Here is a 19786-nt window from a genome sequence, read left to right as displayed (position 1 = left end):
GATGTGCTGAGGTGACTTTGTGCTTCTAAGGTTGTCTGGATTCATCCAGTCATGTTTTCTTTGTGAACTCTTGGGAAAAAGAATCATTTTCAGGTCATACCTGCCAAGGCGCAGTGACAGCAGGAAACTGGCACCTGCATGGTCAGGCAGTAATGCTCCTAATGATAAGAAGCGTTGGATTGCTGGTGCCTCCTAGCACTCCAGTTTTGATTGATATGCAAGTGTATCTCCCTTCTCTTGAGGAATATGGGAATAATAGTAAAAAATATAGAAAGAACAGTAAAGAGGCTGCTCCAGGCCTTGTGGCCAGTAGGTAATGGAGCAGAACTGGTCCTTTGGAGTGAGTTTGAGCTCAATCTTAGTATTTGTGGAGACAATTTGTGTACTGGAACTGGTTTTATTGCCAGGTGATAAAAATTCATTCCTGTGCAAACTGATAAATGTCTAACAACAAACCTAGGTGGCTGTGGAGCCCCTTCTGGCTCCCCAGGCCACCATGGGCTGCTCCTTGGTGCAGGTGGGTGCTACAGCAACCAGAGCTTCTCCAGAGACACCAGAGCACCTACCTGGCCACAGTCGTGACATGGCTGCAGTGACCATTTTGACACCTCACACCAAGGCCAGTTCCTTATTCAACACTAAATAAGGATGCTCAGGGTCTCAGGGAAATGACCTGAAAATGAAGGTGTCAGGTACCGCAGCTCATGCTTTCTTTCCCGTGTTCCTCCCTGCCTAGCACAGGCAGAGCCGTGCCCTGGGGACCGAGCGGCCGTGCCAGCCATGAGTGAGCAGAGCCATGTCAACAGCCTGTTCCTCAACGAGGATGCAGCCAAGCGGCTCAGCGCCGAGGGACGGGTCCAGCGCTTCCGGCAGGCGGTGCAGAAGCGGGCAGCGCGGGCCAAGAAACGGATGCACAGCATCACCGCCGAGAGCGCCAAGAGCTTCTTCAGGAGAAACGCCTTCGTCCTCTTCACCATTGCTGCAGTCTTACTAGGTATGGAGCTGGTGGTGGGCTTATGTGCGTGTGGTGGGCACCAAATGTAAATGTGGGGAAAAGTCCGTTTATCCCGCAAAGGTTTTATTTTATCATAATAATTTGGCTTGGGAAGTGAAGCTGAAGAGCCCTTCTGTATATAGCTGCATTCGCAGCAAGCCTCTGAGCAAACCTGGGTGATTTCTTTGTGAGGAGTAGTAGAGCTATATCAGCAAACCATTTCTGTTGTGGACTCTCCCTAAGCTCCAGCCAGAAGCAAAGACTCCCTCACACTCTCCCTCTGGAAGGGCTGTTGCCCTGCACGCAACAGCACTTCTGATTCAGACAGCATTTTGACTGCTGCTAGTCGGCCAGCCTCAAGCTGAACTCTACATGCAGCAGGCTTGTCAGAGGTCTCCTGAAACCATTTATCTGTGCTGTTTTAGTAAGCCAAAAAGCACCCCACAACTTTAGTTCCGTAGTACCAAAAGGGGGAACTGATGCAGACAACTGGTCTGTGATACCGTGCAAACTAAAGCTGCCAAGCAGAGAGTGGATTGTCCCTAATTTTCAATCCAGGCTGGTTGAACTCAGCTCTAATAGGTGGCTGGACAAGGTCTCTGGGCTAACTTAGGTGGGCAGTAACACCTCTTCTGTGGTAATGAGCTTCCTGGGAACAAACTCCAGAAAAGCAGCAGACGGTGCAGCAGGGAGTGGTGCACCTGTGGTTCAGCACAAGGCTCCTATGCATATAGATATGTCAAAGGGAGAGAAAGCATATGGTAAAAATTGGAACATAACCTTTTAGAAAAGAAAGAGCATTGGCTCCTTTGCAGAGGGGAGAAGTTGAAAGGAGAAGAGGAAAAGGAAAGCCATGTTGTAGGAGTGACTGAGGGACGGACCACTGGATCACGCTGTTCCATTTCCATTCTCATTCCTTGTTGATTCACAGGGATCATCCTGGCATTTTCCCTTCGGCCCTACCAGCTGACCTATCGCCAGATCAAGTATTTCTCCTTCCCAGGAGAGTTGCTGATGCGTATGCTCCAGATGCTGGTTCTTCCTCTCATTGTCTCTAGCTTGATTACAGGTGAGAAGAGCTTTCTGGTGCTTTCAGCCAAGATTATGCTAGTTGTCAGAGTACCCCTTTGTGCCCCAACTGCGGGTGTTGGGATAAGGTGGGCTAATAGTGACAAGCCTAAACCTACAGCTTTAGTGACCGTGGTTTACCCTTATACCCCTGCTGACTCAGTAGTGGCAGAGAAGCAGAAGGCTGGGAAAGGCACAATGTGGTGTTTCCAATGCCCAACTCTTGAGAACTAACAAGGGTTTCCCTGCTCTAGGTATCCTTGCTTGAGCAGGGAGGTTGGACAAGATGACCAACAGAGGTCCCTTCCAACCTTAACCACTCAGTGATTCTGTGATTTCATTCCACATAACCTCAAACAACAAAGTGTGTTGCCCAAGTCTGATTCAGGCTTCCAGTAGCCTAGGAGGGGTTAATTTGTGTCAGTCCAAAAGAACTGGAGTTGATCACCAGCTGGAGTGCCTGTTTCATCCTGGTCCTCATAGAAGATTCCCCAGCCAGCAAGCTTTCAGACAGTGAAAAGGGCTGAAATACATCCCACCCCATGAAACATCCCACCATTATGAACTTAAAGATCCAATGTACTGGGGCTGGACATTATTTCCTTTCTGAGAGCTTTAGGAGGAAGTTTTGTAATAAGATAATATAAGATTAATAGATAATAGACCTTCTCACCTTGTCTGACTGTTTGACTACGCAGGAATGGCCTCGCTGGATGGCAGAGCCTCAGGGAAGATGGGAATGCGGGCTGTGGTCTATTACATGGTGACCACAATCATAGCAGTCTTCATTGGCATCCTCATGGTGATCATCATCCACCCAGGGAAAGGATCCAAGGACAAGCTTCACCGAGAAGGCAGAATCGAGCAAGTGCAGACCACAGATGCCTTCATGGACTTGGTGAGGTAGGTGAACAAGCTGGTCTCATGTGAGTCCATATCAACGAGAGCACATTCCTCCGCTGAATGTCCTTTTGAAATGTCACAGCTTTTGGCATACACTGTCAGGGAAAGAGGTCTTTGGCTGAATCTTGCCCAGCCTGCTACTTTTAGCTTAGGCAGGACAGGCTTACCACCTTCCTGCAGAGCTACAGCCTTCGTACCATGCTTGAGTTTACACTTGAGCAAATCAGGCCCATTCTGCTAACCAGCTGTTTTGCATCAGGTGGTGCTGGTTTATTAATGATCCCAGCAAAAAAGGTACTCAGACCCTGTAAAATAAAAATTTTAAATGCTATTTATTACAGCTAACACCATAAAGAAAGAGAGGAGAGGATAGTATAGATAATTTTATATCCTTTCAGATGTTGGGAACCCCAAGGTGTGCAGCATCTGTGATCAGGGTCTACAAGAAACGAAAACTATCAACGTGTTGTGTTGTCAAGATTAATACGGAGTTTTTAACTCAAAGGCCAACAAGCAAAGAAATGGGATTTAGACCTGAAAAATTAATAAGAATCCAGTCTCATGTCATTTCTCCACTGATATTACTGAGGTGTCATATATCTCACATTGTTTCATTTCCTGCTCATTTTACATAAGAGTCTCTCCTGTCTGGGAAGAAAGAAAAGAACACCTCACAAAATACTGATTGTGCAAAATAATCTGAAAGGACCAGCAAACAGTGGGACTGAAAAATATTATGTAAGGGAAATGCTGGGAGCAAGATTAGCAATGACTGCATGCACTTTAGAAATTGACCTATCAAAGGCTACTCCAAATATCCATCTTTAACTGAACCAAGGAAATCAAGGAAGTGATTCCCCGCACACTGTCCGTCCCTCTCTTGCCATGACCTTCCACTGTGAATTGTGGTATGAAGCTATGTTTCTGAGGTACAGGATAACAGAGAGCTCAGATGACAGATATAGAGATGAGGCTGAGAGTAAGGCAGTACTGTAAAAATTGTAATATGGTATTGTTTCAAGATTCAGTAAGGTCTGATGATGCTTTTACAATAGACCCATGTCCCAGTGCTGTATGTGTGTAGTCTCTTTACACATACCTAAAACACAACCTTCTGGAGTCTGAAAAAAAGTGTGGGAATGTTACTGGCAGCTGGGTGTTCCTGCTCTGTGGGAAATTCCAAAGTTGTATTTTTTAAGTGTTGTTTTGCAATGGAATGAAAAGTCCCAACTTCAGAATTTCCTACAGAAAAACAAAACAGAAATTCTTATCCTAAACGTCTGGGAAAGTCAGTCTATTCTTACCATTTTCTAAGCTTAACTCTGAGATGCTCAGCCTCTCCCTTTTTGCTTGTCAGGATATTAAGAAGTAGAGACCAGAGACATGGTCCCACATGACATCCTGATCTCCAGATTGGACAGAGATGGATTCAAAAGGTGGATCATTCAGAGGATAAGGAATTGGCTTGAAGGTCACACCCAGAGAGTGGGGTCATTGGCTCTATGTCCAGGTGGAGGCCGGTGACGAGTGGTGTCCCTCAGGGGTCTCTTCTGGGACCATTCTATGAAGCCCATGTTTGCTTGCTAGTCAAACAGGACAACTAACTCTTTCCTTGTTTTATCTACTGCAGGAATATGTTCCCACCCAACCTGGTAGAAGCCTGCTTCAAACAGGTATGAAATCCCATCTGACCTATCACCTTCCTTGGTGCCCTGTTCAGTAGGCAATGGTCCAGCCTACTTCTCTGAGGGATGAGAACAGAGTTTGCTTTTTTACTGCTTTTACACTTCTCTAACTCCAACTGCTCAAGGAGGGGCATTGCAGTCATTAGCCTGTATTATAGCATCCCTCATGCAAGTTTTTCAGGCTGTCTGTACATGGGGGGCGTCAAACCCTGGAGTAGACAGAGCAGAGCAACTCTGGCTTCCTGCCTCCATCTCATTCCACACTCAAAGTTAGGAAGAATTTGTGTAACCTCAGTTAGCAGGTTTGGACTGGAAGTAAAGTGGGAACAGATTCTCCAAGGATTTGTCTCTTCCATAGTGCTAGTGCCCTTGGAAGCAGTATAAAGGGTTCCAGAAGTATAAAGAGGAGCCAGAATATCTGGGCCCCAGAGCTGGGGTTTCCCTAGCTGTGCTCCAAGATAGACACCTTCGCCTGATGGTAAGTAACAGGTTGCTGCAGTCATGGTGTTTGGTATTAGAGGGAAGAGCAATTTTAGAAGTATTTGTCCAACAAGTAATCTTGTTTTTTGCTAAACTTGATAAACTGTGATTGAACGCAGCTTAAAAAAAATTATATGTCTAGGAACAAGGAGTGTGAAGAGTCCTACAGAGAGGGAGACCATATCCTGGAAAGCAGGGTCTCTGAAAAGGGTGTGGGGATATTGCGGAGAACATGTCAGTGACCGTGAACCTTTATTCTATGGTTAAATGGTCCTATGTGAGCCTAGGATTTCCAAACAGAGAAGGAAGTAGTTCATTTTATATTAGTATCTCTAATTGCAAAGAGAAATGCTGAATACAGATAAACTCTCTCCCTTTTAAAGTTCCTAAACATTAGAAGGATACAGAGAAGAACTACGGTGCAGAGAAAAACTGGTCAAATAACGTATGACCAAAACTGGTCATAAGTGAGCAACTTCAGGGGCTCAGTCTGTTTAGTCCATCAAATAAAGAAAGAGTCTTTGTCCATCAAATAAAGAAAGAGTCTTTGTCTTGCAAGAGTATAAATACATCCAAAGGAGAGAACAATCATATCAAAGGGATCAAGGGATCTCATGCCCAAGGTAGAGGCATGAGATTAGAAGTAATTATGACTGTAAAATGAGAGCAACAGTTCAAATGGAAAATTCGATGCAGATTTTAACAGTGAAACAAACAATCCAGGGCAGTACAGAATTCGGCCTTTCAGTATTTTTAAATTGGGATTAACAAAAAGGATGCTTTAGCAATATACAACCATACCTGAGTCAGTAAATGGTATATAGGTGAAGTCCTGTAGATGTTCCAATGCTCTCTTTTGACCTTAAGCTCTATGAACATTTCAATGAAAGCACTAAGCCAGGGAGACTGAGAACACACAAGGCAAGTTTCCCACAGAGGCCAGTAAGAACTTGCCATACTCTCCTTTCTTTAGGAAGCAATGCAATAGTCTAGCATGTTGTCCTAAGCTTCTGAACAAGGGCCTGTGAGTGCATCTGATAATCTGTGTCATTTCAGTACAAGACGCAGTACAGCACCAGGGTCTTCACCAGAACCGTTCTCCACAGCAGCAATGTCACAGCAGGTGTGACAACCACTCCACTCCCTGTGCCTGAGAACTTCACTGGCATCCTGGAGAACGTCACTCATGCCCTGGGGACCATCTCCGAGGTGCTGACCTTTGAAGAAGTCATTCCCATCCCAGGCTCAGCCAATGGGGTGAACGCGCTGGGGCTGGTAGTGTTCTCCATGTGCTTCGGTTTGGTGATCGGCAGCATGAAGCAGAAGGGACGGGCCCTGCGGGAGTTCTTTAACTGCCTCAACGAAGCCATCATGAGGCTGGTGGCCATTATCATCTGGTGAGGAACACGGCCGGTTGGAGCAGGAGGTCTGCAGGTGCAGTTTCCGCTGACCTGATGAGAAATGGGGTAGCATTAAGGATGACATGCACAGGAAAAGCAGATGGGCACAGCTCTCCTTTGGCTCCATCAGGCTGGAGGGAAAAGTCTGGATGGGATATTTGTTCACATTTCATTTCCTGTTTTTTTGTTTTTACCTTAGAAATATCAGGTACACCAGGACTTGCTTTCCTTGAGGCTGCTGGAAACATCCTTGGAAGACCAGAGAGCTGAAGTGGAAGATCTCTTAGCCTTACCAACAGGGGTAGGGTGTGAGGCTTTCCCACAGAAAGCTTTCCTTCCAGCTATGTTTCAGGAGTCTGACTTAGCCATGAGTCACAATAACCTACTGCCAGTTTCCTGCCACTCAGGGTGACACCTGTATGCATTAGCTGTGAAAGTGGACCTGGGTTGGCAAGATCATCTCAAAATTACTGCCTTTCAGTTTGAGGTCTCCCAGGCTCCAACTCCTCTAGAGCTCAGCTGCTCGGTGCTTCCTGTGTAAGGCTGACTGTACTACATGGTCCAGATAAGCAAGGCATTGCTGCAATGTGTCCTCTTAGAAAACAGTATCTTAACAAATCTTCTTATTTGAAGCTCTTTACCTATCTAAAACTCAAGCTCTGAATAGGAGCTTGTGGTAGGTACCATGAGACAGGAGAGAGATAAGACTTGCAGAATACAAGGAAATACCTGACAGGGGATGATCTGTCAGCCCCACATCCTCTCCCCTGTTTTTATCACTCCAGCTTTCTTTCCCTGATTTTCTAGTCACAGTCTTATATTGCAGAGAAACATCCTGGGCACAGGGGGACAGGTCTTACACAGAAAGAAATAAAGGGGAACCCTGAGCTCACAGCAGAGAAATTATCTGCCAGGGGAACTCCATCCCCTCTGGGATCTTTTTCTCCATGGACAAGCCAGAATCTGGGGCCTGGCTTTCTTAAGGGGAGATAAGAGTTGCCTAAGGGCAAGGAAGGGAGAGCACAGTGGAACAAGTGGACCTGCATGCTACTCCCAGAGACAATTACAAACTGCCTTCAACTGCCTCTTCCAGCAAAGAAAGGCAGGGTGTTGATGGATAAGGCATTGGTTACACTTAGGAAACTGCCTGTGCACATGCACAGTAATGTTTGAAGACATCTCCTGACTTAACAAAATCCTGCTGGTATAGGAGGCAGGAGTGTCCCCTGAGGCTCAGCACTCCTTCCTGAAGCCACAGTCTGCAGAGCATCTCCCAGGAGCTTCTTTTTCCTGGGGAGATCTGGTCGGTACCTGCAGCCAAGAGTGTCTTCTACAGAAAAGGTCAGAGGAAATGAAATATTTGTGAAATCCTTTCCTGAAACTTTTCCAAACCTCCTACACTAAGTTGGAGTTTGGCATGTGGACCTCTGAGCCTTGTGCATGAATTGCATGTGAGCTCCTGAGCTGTAGAGGCCAAGTCCTGAGAGGTGTGGCCACGGAGCTGTGATTTTCTTTAGTCCAGTTATTTGTCCATGTTTAGTTTAGCGCCCATGATATTCTCCATGTGTGTGTCATGACTTCCTTCTTGTGCAGCCTCACTGCTGCTCATGAGATGCATTGTTATGGGGGGAAAAAAACCTGTAAGAAATGGAAAGGATAGCAGTGTAGCTGTGGCATTTTACCTTGCTGGGCAGCTGAACTCCACTGAAACCGCTGTCTCATTCCCCCTCCTCAGAAGAAGAGGGGGAGAAGAAAGTATGCTGCAAAGAAAAAGAAAGTCTCATGGGTTAAGATAAGGATAATTTAATTAAAGGGAAAAGGAAGAGGGAAAAAAAAAAGAAAAGACTGTGCATAAGAGAGGGGAAAAAAAAATATTCTCTACTTCCCATCAATGAGCAATGTTCAGCCACATCCTGGGAAGCAGGGCCTCAATATGCGTAGTGGTTGTTTGGGAGGGCAGACGTCTTCGTAACAAGAGCCCCCCCTTTCCTTCCCCTTTCCTAGCAGTTGTGGTGGAGTTTAGCTTCCCAGCAAGGTAAAACCACCACCGCACCACAAAAAGAGGTCTCGTATAAGCCACGGCTGCCTTCACAGATGTTGGTATGCCCAGTCCAAGCTATACTAGCTATGGATTCTCTGTATGTTCCTATTCCCTACACGTGAACCTCTAAAGATAACAAGGCTGATATCCCAGAGCATGCAGGACTATATTGCTTCTGCTCCCTCCTTCCCTTTTACTTCTGTAACTTTCTGTGCCTCTCAGTAAAAAGGACACCCTCAGCCTAGGCTCTGTTAGGAAACAAAGGGCCTGTGCAGACTCCTCTGTACAACCTCCACTAGCAGTGCTACAAGGAGTGTTGAGGAGACATGTAGGAACCTGGAAGGAGGAGGAAACCTTCACCAAGTGCTGTGTGCACACAGCAGTTCCCCAAGAGAGCATCGAGTGCTGTTTTTTGACTGCACAGCGAACAAGTCTGAGATCTTTTCACATTGCCAGAAAAGAAACCAGCAGTATCATCCACTAACTAGCACGCTTCTGGTGTGCCAGCTTACTGAGGATATGTCCAGAAAGCATGCATTGAAGCAAGTATGACGTGTGGATGTCAGTTCTGAGAACTGTCCTTGTGTTTCTGCCACAGGTATGCCCCAGTTGGAATCATGTTTTTAATTGCTGGCAAAATCCTGGAGATGGATGACCTTGCAGTGATGGGAGGCCAGCTGGGGATGTACACGCTCACGGTCATCGTTGGACTCCTCATCCATGCCCTCTGCATCCTGCCACTGCTCTACTTCATTGTCACCCACAGGAACCCCTGGGTATTCATTGCAGGGCTTCTGCAGGCCCTCATCACAGCCCTGGGCACCTCCTCAAGGTACGATGGCTACATAGCCCTGGGGAGAAGTACGGTGTGGATATTCTGGGGCTGCTTCTCAGCACTTCCATTGCCCTCAGTGCAGTGCTGAGGTCTCACCATTTCTAGCACTACCAGCTTTTTGCACTGGTCCAGCCAACTCATTTGAGAGTGGAAGGATTCCCACTGCCCTGCTCAGGAGCCCTAGTTGTGTGGCCATCTTTCACCATCAGTGCGTGACCCACAGTCCTCCTCACCAAGCATGGTGGAGGCTCTTTTTGCAGCACTGAAATACTGAGCTCAGGAGACAAATCAAACACCCCTGAATTCCAACATTATTCCCCATGCACATATCTCCACACACATGTACTTGCACACATTTGCACATTTCTTTTTTCCAGGCACACAGACTGTGTGCAGCTGGCATTAAACTCACAGGAAGACATAAGGCATAAGGCATAAACACCCATGTTCGGTGACTCACACAACCAAGCAACAGATTGTAGGTAGCTGTTGTATTAAGTGCAGTGTTTCTTGACGTATTTGTTTCCTGGCAAGCACAGAGTCTCTCCCACGTGCATTTTCACACCGAAACACACAGCATTTTTCTTGCTCATATTCTCTTTCAGAAACAATTCTCTGCTTTTGCTGCAAGATATATTCTCATACATGGGTCATTCTTGTCTTATGCACTGAGTTGGGGAAGAGAAAGGACTCAAGTTTTTTAATAGCTGGAAGAGGAGTTTTGGTCTTGAGGCTCTGTCCTATGTACCCAGAATTCCCCAGAATCACCCTCTTTTGGTGTTGTACCAGCTTCACCAGCATCAGGGCCACACAGCCCCTGCCCAGCCCCTGAGGAAAGTCATGTCTGAACGTGCAACTGCAGCGTGCAGCATATCTGAGGAACCCTTGCTTAGACTGTTCTTTCTCCTAGCAGCATCTGGCCTCTGGCTCACATGGCAGGGTGAAAAAGCAGGTGGGTAAGGTCATAAACCAGGCAGAGGCTTAGTCCCTCTTCCACAGTCAGCATATACCCAATTCATGTTGTTTTGTAAATTCCTTTCAGCTCAGCGACTCTGCCCATCACCTTCAGGTGTTTGGAAGAAAACAATGGTGTGGACAGGCGCATCACGAGGTTTGTTCTGCCTGTGGGAGCTACAATTAACATGGATGGCACTGCTCTGTACGAGGCCCTTGCAGCCATCTTCATTGCACAAGTCAACAACTATGAACTTGACTTCGGGCAGATCATCACGATAAGGTGACTTTTGAAAGAGTTATGGGGCTACAGGAGGGACTCCGGTTTTGTGGGCTTATCTGAGGTGCTTTCAGGTTCCTCCTTTGCTCAGAAGATACAGTGAGATTTAAAATGTATGGAAAAGGGAGGTGAAACCTCCAGGTGTATAAGTAAATATGGTTTTGGGTGCCACATCTTGGAAGCTCCCCTTGAGCCTTTATTGGATTTCCAAGTCTGGGCCATCCCTTAGGCAGAGCTGCAGTATGCAGTCCGCTATGGATGGGTGCCTGGCAGGGGGAGGCTGGGTGCTGTGTCGATGTCCCACATGTCACCATCCTGCTCTGTGACCAGAGCAGAAGGGTTGCCCAGATGGTTTGTAAATAATATGTTGAGATACTTCCTGACACTTCTGCAAATGCAACTACCCGTTTTCTTCCCTCTGCTGATAGCTGTGCTTTCCTCTTCCCTCCAGCATCACCGCCACGGCAGCCAGCATTGGAGCCGCAGGTATTCCCCAGGCAGGACTGGTGACTATGGTCATAGTGTTGACATCAGTGGGGCTGCCTACGGAAGACATTACACTGATCATCGCCGTGGACTGGTTTCTGTGAGTTCTCTGCTCAGCAGCATGCATTTCTCTGTGCTCCCTGCCAATGCGTACCGAGTTCATCTGCATTCCCAGTGTCTCTGCTACAAGCAGACTCAGTAACCTGTATCATCAGGCTTGAAACACACCTGTATCCATGAGACCTTTGCACAGTAGCCCTCTGTTCATGCTAGAGTCTTCACCATATACTTCAGTGACCAAGTTCATGTACAGAACAGCTTGGTGACCAAGCAGAATGTCCTTTGTTTGGTTTATCTAACAAGATAATTATCAGAAACAATCTGCAGGCTGATAGGGACAGGTTGTGCCAGTAATATGCAAATTCATGCTGCAAAGTGATGACAGTTCTGCCCTACCAAACAAGGCAGGTGGGATGAGACTGGCCTGTATAATATTGAGGGGCTTTAGAGGGGTTCAGCTAGCCAGCTACATTGCTCCTTTTCTGTTTTCTTCCCCATTCAAACCTTGGGAGAAGTGATTTCACAGGAGTGTTCTTAGGAACTAGACTGAAGAATGCATTTGGACAATGCTCTCAGACACATGATCTGATTTTTAAATTTTTTTGGGGGTGGTCCTTTGGGATAGGTTTGCACCAGAATTTCTGAACTTGTTTAACAAATACAACTGAATTATAATGGATGTGGCAAGGCTCATCTAAATCTGCAGAAAGGCTTGAGCAGACCTTTGGAGAGGAATCCATCTATGTGGATCCGCAATAACAATGTTTTTCCTCATTTTCCTCATTTCCTCTGGGAGTATTGTGTTCAGTTCTGGGCTCCCCAGTACAAGAGGGACATAGAAGGGCTACTAAGATGATTAGAGGACTGGAGCACCTGTTGTACGAGGACAGGCTGAAAGAACTATGCCTGTTTAGCCTGGAAAAGAGAAGACTGAGGGGAGACCTCATTAATGTATATAACTATCTGAGGGGAGGGTGCAAGAGGATGGAGCTGGTCTCTTTTCAGTTGTGCCTAGAGACAAGACGAGAGGCAACAGGCACAAACTGAAGCACAAGAGGATCCAGATAAATATGAGGGGGCACTTCTTTACTGTGAGGATGACAGAGCACTGGGACAGGCTGCCCAGAGAGATTTTGGAGTCTCCTTCTCTGGAGATATTCAAAACCTGCCTGGATGCCATCCTGCACAATGTGTTCTAGGTGATCCTGCTTGGCAAGGGTATTGGACGAGATGATCTTCCGAGGTTCCCTTCCAACCTCGTCTATTCTGTGATTTTGTGATTCTGTGATTTTGTGGCAAGTCCAAAATTTTATATTGAGATATTGGGAATGCAACAGAACAGGAATGAATATGAAGCCTGTGCTCAGGCTAGCAATGAAGGACAGCTCTCTGGGAGTAATTTCTCTGTAAATATTGAAATGCCAATTATTAGAGTGACTTGAAAAGTAGAAAAAGTTTCATTGAAGAAAACTTCATGTTTCTTGAAATATTCTTCATCCCCTTAGCTGATACTAAGAAGCCGCATTTCATTTTTCTCTCTGATTTTTCAGAGACCGCCTTAGAACGACCACCAATGTCCTGGGGGATTCTCTGGGTGCTGGCATTGTGGAGCATCTCTCCCGGCACGAGCTGGATGCACAGGACTGCGAACTTGGTAATTCTGTGATAGAGGAGAAACAGCAGCCTTCCCACCTGGTCTGCCCACAGAACGACACCCTCTGGCACCCCAGGAGTGAGACAGCACTGTGAAATCAGGCAGCAGAGATCAAATTAATGCTGTAAAAAGCTAAGACTTGAAAAAGAAGTCTTGGAGGACAGAGTGGAGAACAGAGAAAGATCCACTTTCAAAGATCTACACTTTTCTCCTCCCTCTCCCACATGCAGTTTCCCTGATCCCATTTCTCCCCTATCTCTTTCCGACTGACATTAAAGAAGAGAAAATTAAACTGCAAAGAAACTTTTGTTCCACAAAAGCCTGATTTAGTCATTCTTATTGGGATCCAAGAGTTTGACCTGAGTAAGTAAGACTCAGTGAATGAGCTGGACTAAGAGCTCCCTCATTTCTGAGCTTAAGTATGAGCATAGTTAAGTGACAAAGTGGGTTGGTGACACCACCACTTGTGGACTGGCACCAGAATATTGCCATGATGTCTCCTTCCTGCAGGAAACAGCTGCAGAGCAGCAAAGCCTTTATTTGGTCAGTGGCTTCCCCTGAGCATGTAAAGCTTTTAGCATTGGCCGTGCGGAGATCTCTGGAGAGCCCCAGCACTCCTGTTCAACTCTTCTCTGGCAAGTGTTTATGAAAAACCCAGTGTCCTCCTTGCTCACAGTCCTGGTGTTTGCACAGTAACACCACTAATGCTTCCTGAAGGCTTCTTGCTCCTCTGGCAACCTTTCTGGCTGTAGGTATTAATGTCGCCCAGCTCCTGAAGGAATGTGGCACCATAAAGCAGGGACAGGGCTTATTGTGCTGGCTGGTAGTACAAATAGAGGTCATACTGGCTTTTTAATAATGGCAGCAGCTAAAGGATCGTGAAAACAGCAATTAAAGACCCCAAACTTATAAATGTAGTTTTCATCAGGATAAATTTCTCAGTTCCTACCAAATAGAGTTCAGTTTCTGTTTCACACATGGGCATAAGCCCACATGACATCTGGATCATCTCATAGGTCCAAGCGACAAGTAGGGACCTGCTTCATCCATGCTCTATCCCCCTTCCATGGAACAGAGGAACAGAGCCTGTATGTCTCACATCAGTAAACAGGACCAGCAGGACTTGCTCCATAATCTTCAGGTCATCTCCGTGAACATCCAGAAAATGAGTATCTAAGACCCATCTTTGAAGATGGAAAGGATCCACAGTTTGGGGGCTACTCTATTGTAACTGTTCTACTTCTGAAAGTCCAGAAACAGCAGCAAACAGCCTCCCAGCACAGCTGAGCTATCTAAACTTGATTGAGGATATCAACCAGTCTGCTCATTACTCCAGACTCAGTATATCTCTTAAACCCTCTACCCTGGCTTCCCAGAATGATCCTTTCCATCCAAAACCCTAGCCATACACTGAGAGGCACCTCTAAGTGGACCACAGGACAGAAGACCCCAGAGGCATCTGCTCGAGGCAGCTTTTCCAACTACAGTCACACCTGCCCGTCTTTAGCTCCTCAGTGTAAGCAAAACTTCCTAGAACACATTTCTTGAGGTGCCCAAAGCCAGATCCTGAGGCTCTTTTTGGTCCTTCAGGACTGGCAGGGTTATATATTTGTGCTGCCATGTTCCACAGCCTGTAGGTAAACACAGTTTTCTATTTTTATGGGTTGGGATATAGCTGGGAATCTGAGATAAACAGTCAAATGCATCTCTTTCAGATAAAAACGGATAACACAGAAGAATTGTATTGTAGTCCTGCTTAGTAGTAGTTGGCCCCAGACCCCATGGCAGCAGGCTGTTTCCTGACCACTGGAGGCAGGTTACTTGTTCTGACAAGAGATCTATGCTAGCAGGGGCAAGCTGCTGTTGTACGGTTATGTATCTGATTGTTCTTCGCAAATATTATTCCTATCCCATCAGCTAAAACATTCTTAGATGTATAGATTTCGACCTCCTGCATGCTTTAGCTGGTGCAGTGCACCCTTCCTCTTCTGAGACTGTCATCAGTAAAAGCAACTAAGAGCAACTGTATAAGCCGGTGGTATTTTGGTCCCTGAAAGGTGATAGTCATTTTTTTTCTAAACTGAGATAGTGGAAGACTGCTGGTTAACAGCAGAAGATAATAAACTCTTCATTAGAATATACATGGCCAAGAAATTGGCATTGTGGGGAATATGCTGCTGAACTTAGGAAAAGATGACATTTGCAGCTGTCATAACTGTTTCCTAAGTTTTGCTTGGTTACAGGAATGTAACAGGAACAAGTAAAAAATCTCCCAGCTCAATGAGTGTTGGCTTTCATATGGGACCTGACCTGTGCATAACAACTAGACAGTTAAAATTCTGTTTAAAAGGAAGGAGGAGGTAAATGGGAATTAGACCCTTGTTCATCAAGTATCAAGCTGAGATGATAATCAAGAGTGGGCCTTGGCTTCTACAAATGGACATTAGCATTGAACAAATTTGTACTTTTTCATCTCAGAGGCAGGGACAGATAAAAAAATCTATCCTGTACCTTTGCATTAATTACCTTCATCCCTGCCACAGTAACGTGGACAGAATATTTCTATCTTACACTTTGGGTTTTCTCATTCTTAACGCCTGAACTATGTTATTTAAGTTGGCTGGACTATCACTTCCCAATCCAAGACCAGTTCTAAAAAAAAATCAGTCTGACAAACTCAGAAGGAACCCGAAGGAGCTCTGGTTAATGTTATTTTCCTAGTCTTACCTGCCATTGGGTGCCCAAAGTCAGGTATCCCAGAGGGAAGGCTGGCTACACCTGTGGGTCCAGGACCTCAGGGACCAAACTGGTCCACATACTCTGACTGATGATTTTCCATCTGTGTTTTGGTTTCTGTAGCTGTAAAACAAATAAATGGATGTTAACTGCCCCATAACAGCTAGAAATGTGGCTACAATATCAAGGTTGCTAAGTCTAAAACGAGAAAAGTTACCAATTGTTTCTTTCTCATTTTTATAAACTATTGTAGTCCAACTTTTGAGGCAAAAGTAAACCTTTCAAGCAGAAGGCCAGAACACTTAGTTCACAGCAGTGTTTATTATTCTCCACATTCAGTTAAAGGATTATAAATGTTCAAAATACAAGAATAGCTTCTAAGACAGTCATCCTGGGTGTAGGACTGTAAATAGCACTCACAGGAATACATCACTCAAGAATGTCTGAGATGTTAAAACAACACAATCCAACTGCTCAAATCTTCTTGGTCATAATTACTTGCTGTTTATACCCAGGAATAGAGAGCAGTTACTATGATTTTCAGCATACATGGGATATTTTTTTTCCTGTCTTTTATGGGACTTATAGAAAATAGAGCTGGAAAAGACCCCAAGAAGTCATCTAGGACATCCTATGCTCCCAGGCAGCAGGAGCTAGATCCAAAACAATCCCAAAAGCTGCTTGTTAAGCTCTTCTGATCTCCAAGTTAAGTGTTCCAATGCATTTTTTTTCTTCTCTGACATAAATCTCTCTTGTTACGATGCAAGGACATTATTTCTTTTCCTGTCCCAGTGAGTAGGATAAGAGATTATTATCCTCCTCTTTGCAGCATTTTTATCTTGTATGAATGGTATTGTAATGTCTGCTCTTCTCCTTTCTAGACTAAACAGACCCAGTTCTTTCAGTATACCCTCACAGGTAATAATCATTCACATTCCTGTCCTCTGGACTTTTTCCTCGCTCTTCCACATCTTTCTTAAAGTGGAGTAACTAAAATTTGACACAACAATCCAACTAAAGATTTATTAGTGCTAAGCACTGAGGAAAGACTACTTCATGTACATTAAGATTTAGATCTTAGACTCAAGTTACCATAGTTTAACAGCATGCTCTGCTTCAACTGATCAAGGTAACTGTCCATGACGCATACCTACAGCAAGTTCAAGTCTGTTCAGCTTATCTTAAATCTTAGTAAGGTTAGACTCTAACTTTGATGAGATGGCTGTATCCAAAGACTGGATCTTAATCAAAGAGTTTTAAGATACACTGCATTAGCTTGTATCTGCAGTGGGCTAAGACAGCACTAACTTACCATTAACACAGCTCAGCTGACATGAGTCTAACCCATCATAAAGAACAGACCTGCTTACAAAATCCAGTAAAATGCTTGATTTTTTCACAACAGCATGACAGCACTGATAGCAGTGGTAATCCATGCTAATTCCTACATCATTTTAAGCAGAACTGCTGCCTAGCTAGTAATTTCCCAGCCTGTGTTTGTGCTGCTGATTATTGTTACCTAAATATAGTAATTTCTATATGTCCATATTGAATTGCATCTAGTTTTTCTTCTTTTCTTCTTTTTGCAGACTATTTGTCCAACTTCTCAAGAAAGCATTGAATTCTAATCCTGAAGAAGTCTCCTGTATATAAAGGACAAACTGATGGATGAACTGGAAGAAAAGATTGATGGATTGGACTCCAGCTCAAATAGGAATCAGTTCTGGGAAGTCTGTGGCTTGGGTTATACCTAGAGTCAAACTAGATGATCATAAGGGTCCCTTCTGGCTTTATAATATATGCACGTGCTTTCTGGTTTAGAGATATTGCAAAGGGTCCTTCTAGCTTGATCATTTTCAAAAGCTATCTGAAAGGATCCTAATGATACTTCAATAAAAATCAGCAGGACTCTAACCTGTTTTCAGTTGCTGTTAGCAGATATGTAATCATACCACAAAAGGGGCTCTCCATGTCACATTGCATCAAAATGTCCTCAGTTGTTCCCACAAAGTAGTACAGTCCAAGGCTGGCCATTTGTGATTTCCTACCTTCCACACAAAATTAACGGAGCACAAACAAGTAGTCATTTTTGAATACTGCAAACCAGTCTACCGTGGGGAATTTCAGAATTCAGATGATATTTTTTAGCTCTGGTGTTTACCCATGTTGTTAACCAATTTATGATTGGGATTGTCTATCTGTTTACAATACCCAGACAGTATTGTTAGGAATTTGTTTACGTATATATGTGTGTGTGTGTTTGTGTGTATAGGTATATATATATCGGTATATATATATATATAGATATAAATATATATATAGGCTTATATATATATATATGAAAGGGGCGCGTGTGCACAAATACATACATATATACACAGAGTTAACTTTTTTGTTGCTAATCCAAATGGGAAAGAAGATACTAAACTCTCGCTCTGTGAAGCTGCATACTTAATATTGATGCCTGACTTGATTTGCATAACTAATTCTATCCTTAAAACAGCAGAGGCTATTTCATATCTTTCCCGTAATGAGTCTTCTAAAGCACGGTTTGTCAGGAAGGAGCTCAATGCATGCTGCTTTTGAGTTGTACCTGCTGGTGACATAATTAGAACTTATCAACGTGTGGAGAGAACTCTCCACTTCATCTTTGAATTCCCTGCATATATCCCAAGGACTCCAGTCCCTGATGTGTCTAACCTTGCAAAGAGGCAGTCTTTCAAGAGCTCAGCCAAGAATATGAAAGTGTTTGTATTCTTTCCAAACCCAAACACTGACCTTGTACTAACTCAGCCTTCAAAACTGCGTAACTGACAATATGAAATCATTTTATCAGCTGTCTTTTTAAATTATCAGACATTTGAGAGTTTATGCAGTCTTTTCTTTACTGCAGTAGCAGCTTCTGGTTGCAGAAATTATCCAAGTTTCTCCTTTTGGCAAACAATTTATTCCTAATGATCAGATGGGCAATATTTGGAATGAAATAGGGAGTTATCTCAATGCTTTCTACATGAGGAGCTCTTGGATTAGGACACATCTCTTCAAAATTAATTTAAAAAGAGAAAATAGATGAAGAATATGGATTTTCACACAATAGGCCGTGAATCACATTAAGTATGTGATATGTGTACACTGTCTCAGGAGCCAGATCTGCCCATACGATCTGTCCTGAAATCACGTCCTTTTGCTATAACCAAGGATGAAAGAAATAACTGGAAATCACTGCTATATAGCGTGTTTGTAGCATTCTGGCAGTTTGACTATGTTAATTTCCAAGGCCTTCCTCTTCATGCTGTGAGTTTCAGTGTTAATAAAGATTGCATATTTGAAAAATAAAGGGAATTTTTTCCATGATGCTTTTCAATTCTTTTTTTTTTCCTAATATTTTTCCTCGGAACCACGGCAGTTAGGAATGTTACTTTTAGCATTAGGCATCACACATCTTTATGTGTTTAACATGACACACCAGTACATTTTGAAGGCCAAACAGCTTGGAATGAAGTTTGCAGAAAAGTACCTGACGGTCCTGGCAGACACCAAGTTGGGCATGGGCAAGGAATGTGACCTTGTGGCAAAGAAGGCTAATGGCATTCTGCGTTGCGTTACGAGCAGCATTGCCAGCAGGTCAAGGGGGGTGATCCTTACACTCTACTCAGCACTGGTGAGGCTACACCTGGAGCACTGCGTCCAGTCGTCCAGTGCTGTGCTCCCCATTACAAGAGATGGAGCTATTGGAGAGAGTCCAACAAGGGGCCACAAAGGTGATGAAGGGACTGCAGCACCTCTGTGACGAAAGGCTCAGAGCTGGGACTGTTCAGGCTGGAGAAGTGGAGGCTTGGGGAGGAGGAGAGGGGTCTTACCAATGTATATAAAAGTCTGAAGGGAGGGTGCAAAGGGGATGTAGCCAGACTCTTGTCAGTGGTACCCAGTGCCAGGACGAGAGGCCATGGGCACAACCAGAGACACGGGAGGCTCAGTCTGAACACCAGCAAGCACTGCTGTGCTGGGTGGGTGATGGAGAACAGGCACAGGCTGCCCAGAAAGGCTATGGAGTCTCCCTCCTTGGAGATCTCCAAAAACCACCTGGACGTGGCCCTGGGCACCCTACTCTGGGAAACCACTGAGGTCTTGTCCCACTGAGGGCACGGCCGGAGTCCTTACAGAGCCTTGACCAAAGGAGCTGCAGGGCACTGCCTGCGTAGGGCCCTTT

At 44.8% G+C, this 19786-nt stretch overlaps 1 protein-coding gene across 15 annotated transcripts in view; it reads left to right on the top strand.

Moving 5' to 3' along the window:
- Nucleotides 1-18928, top strand: part of SLC1A6 (solute carrier family 1 member 6) — a 40523-nt gene extending 21595 nt beyond the window's left edge. For 4 of the 15 annotated variants that reach the window (XM_080566213.1, XM_080566222.1, XM_080566225.1 and 1 more), the window contains 9 exons: nt 737-994; nt 1926-2063; nt 2761-2965; nt 4596-4638; nt 6187-6527; nt 9170-9403; nt 10449-10643; nt 11092-11226; nt 12737-13159. In XM_080566213.1, coding sequence (XP_080422339.1) covers nt 781-994; nt 1926-2063; nt 2761-2965; nt 4596-4638; nt 6187-6527; nt 9170-9403; nt 10449-10643; nt 11092-11226; nt 12737-12935 — 1704 coding nt within the window. In that variant the 5' untranslated portion in view covers nt 737-780 and the 3' untranslated portion in view covers nt 12936-13159. Of the gene's footprint in view, nt 1-736; nt 995-1925; nt 2064-2760; nt 2966-4595; nt 4639-6186; nt 6528-9169; nt 9404-10319; nt 10359-10448; nt 10644-11091; nt 11227-12736; nt 13160-13350; nt 13476-16457; nt 16495-17165 lie in introns of those variants that run through there. The other 11 variants (XM_080566219.1, XM_080566215.1, XM_080566214.1 and 8 more) reach the window with 6 other exon arrangements.
- The last annotated feature ends 858 nt before the right edge of the window (nt 18929-19786 follow it).

Source organism: Anser brachyrhynchus (genome assembly GCF_964034855.1).
Source record: "Anser brachyrhynchus genome assembly, chromosome: 23".
Classification (NCBI taxonomy): Eukaryota; Metazoa; Chordata; class Aves; order Anseriformes; family Anatidae; genus Anser; species Anser brachyrhynchus.
The sequence above is the reverse complement of the archived record's forward strand: the minus strand, read 5'-3'. Positions and strand labels throughout refer to the sequence as shown.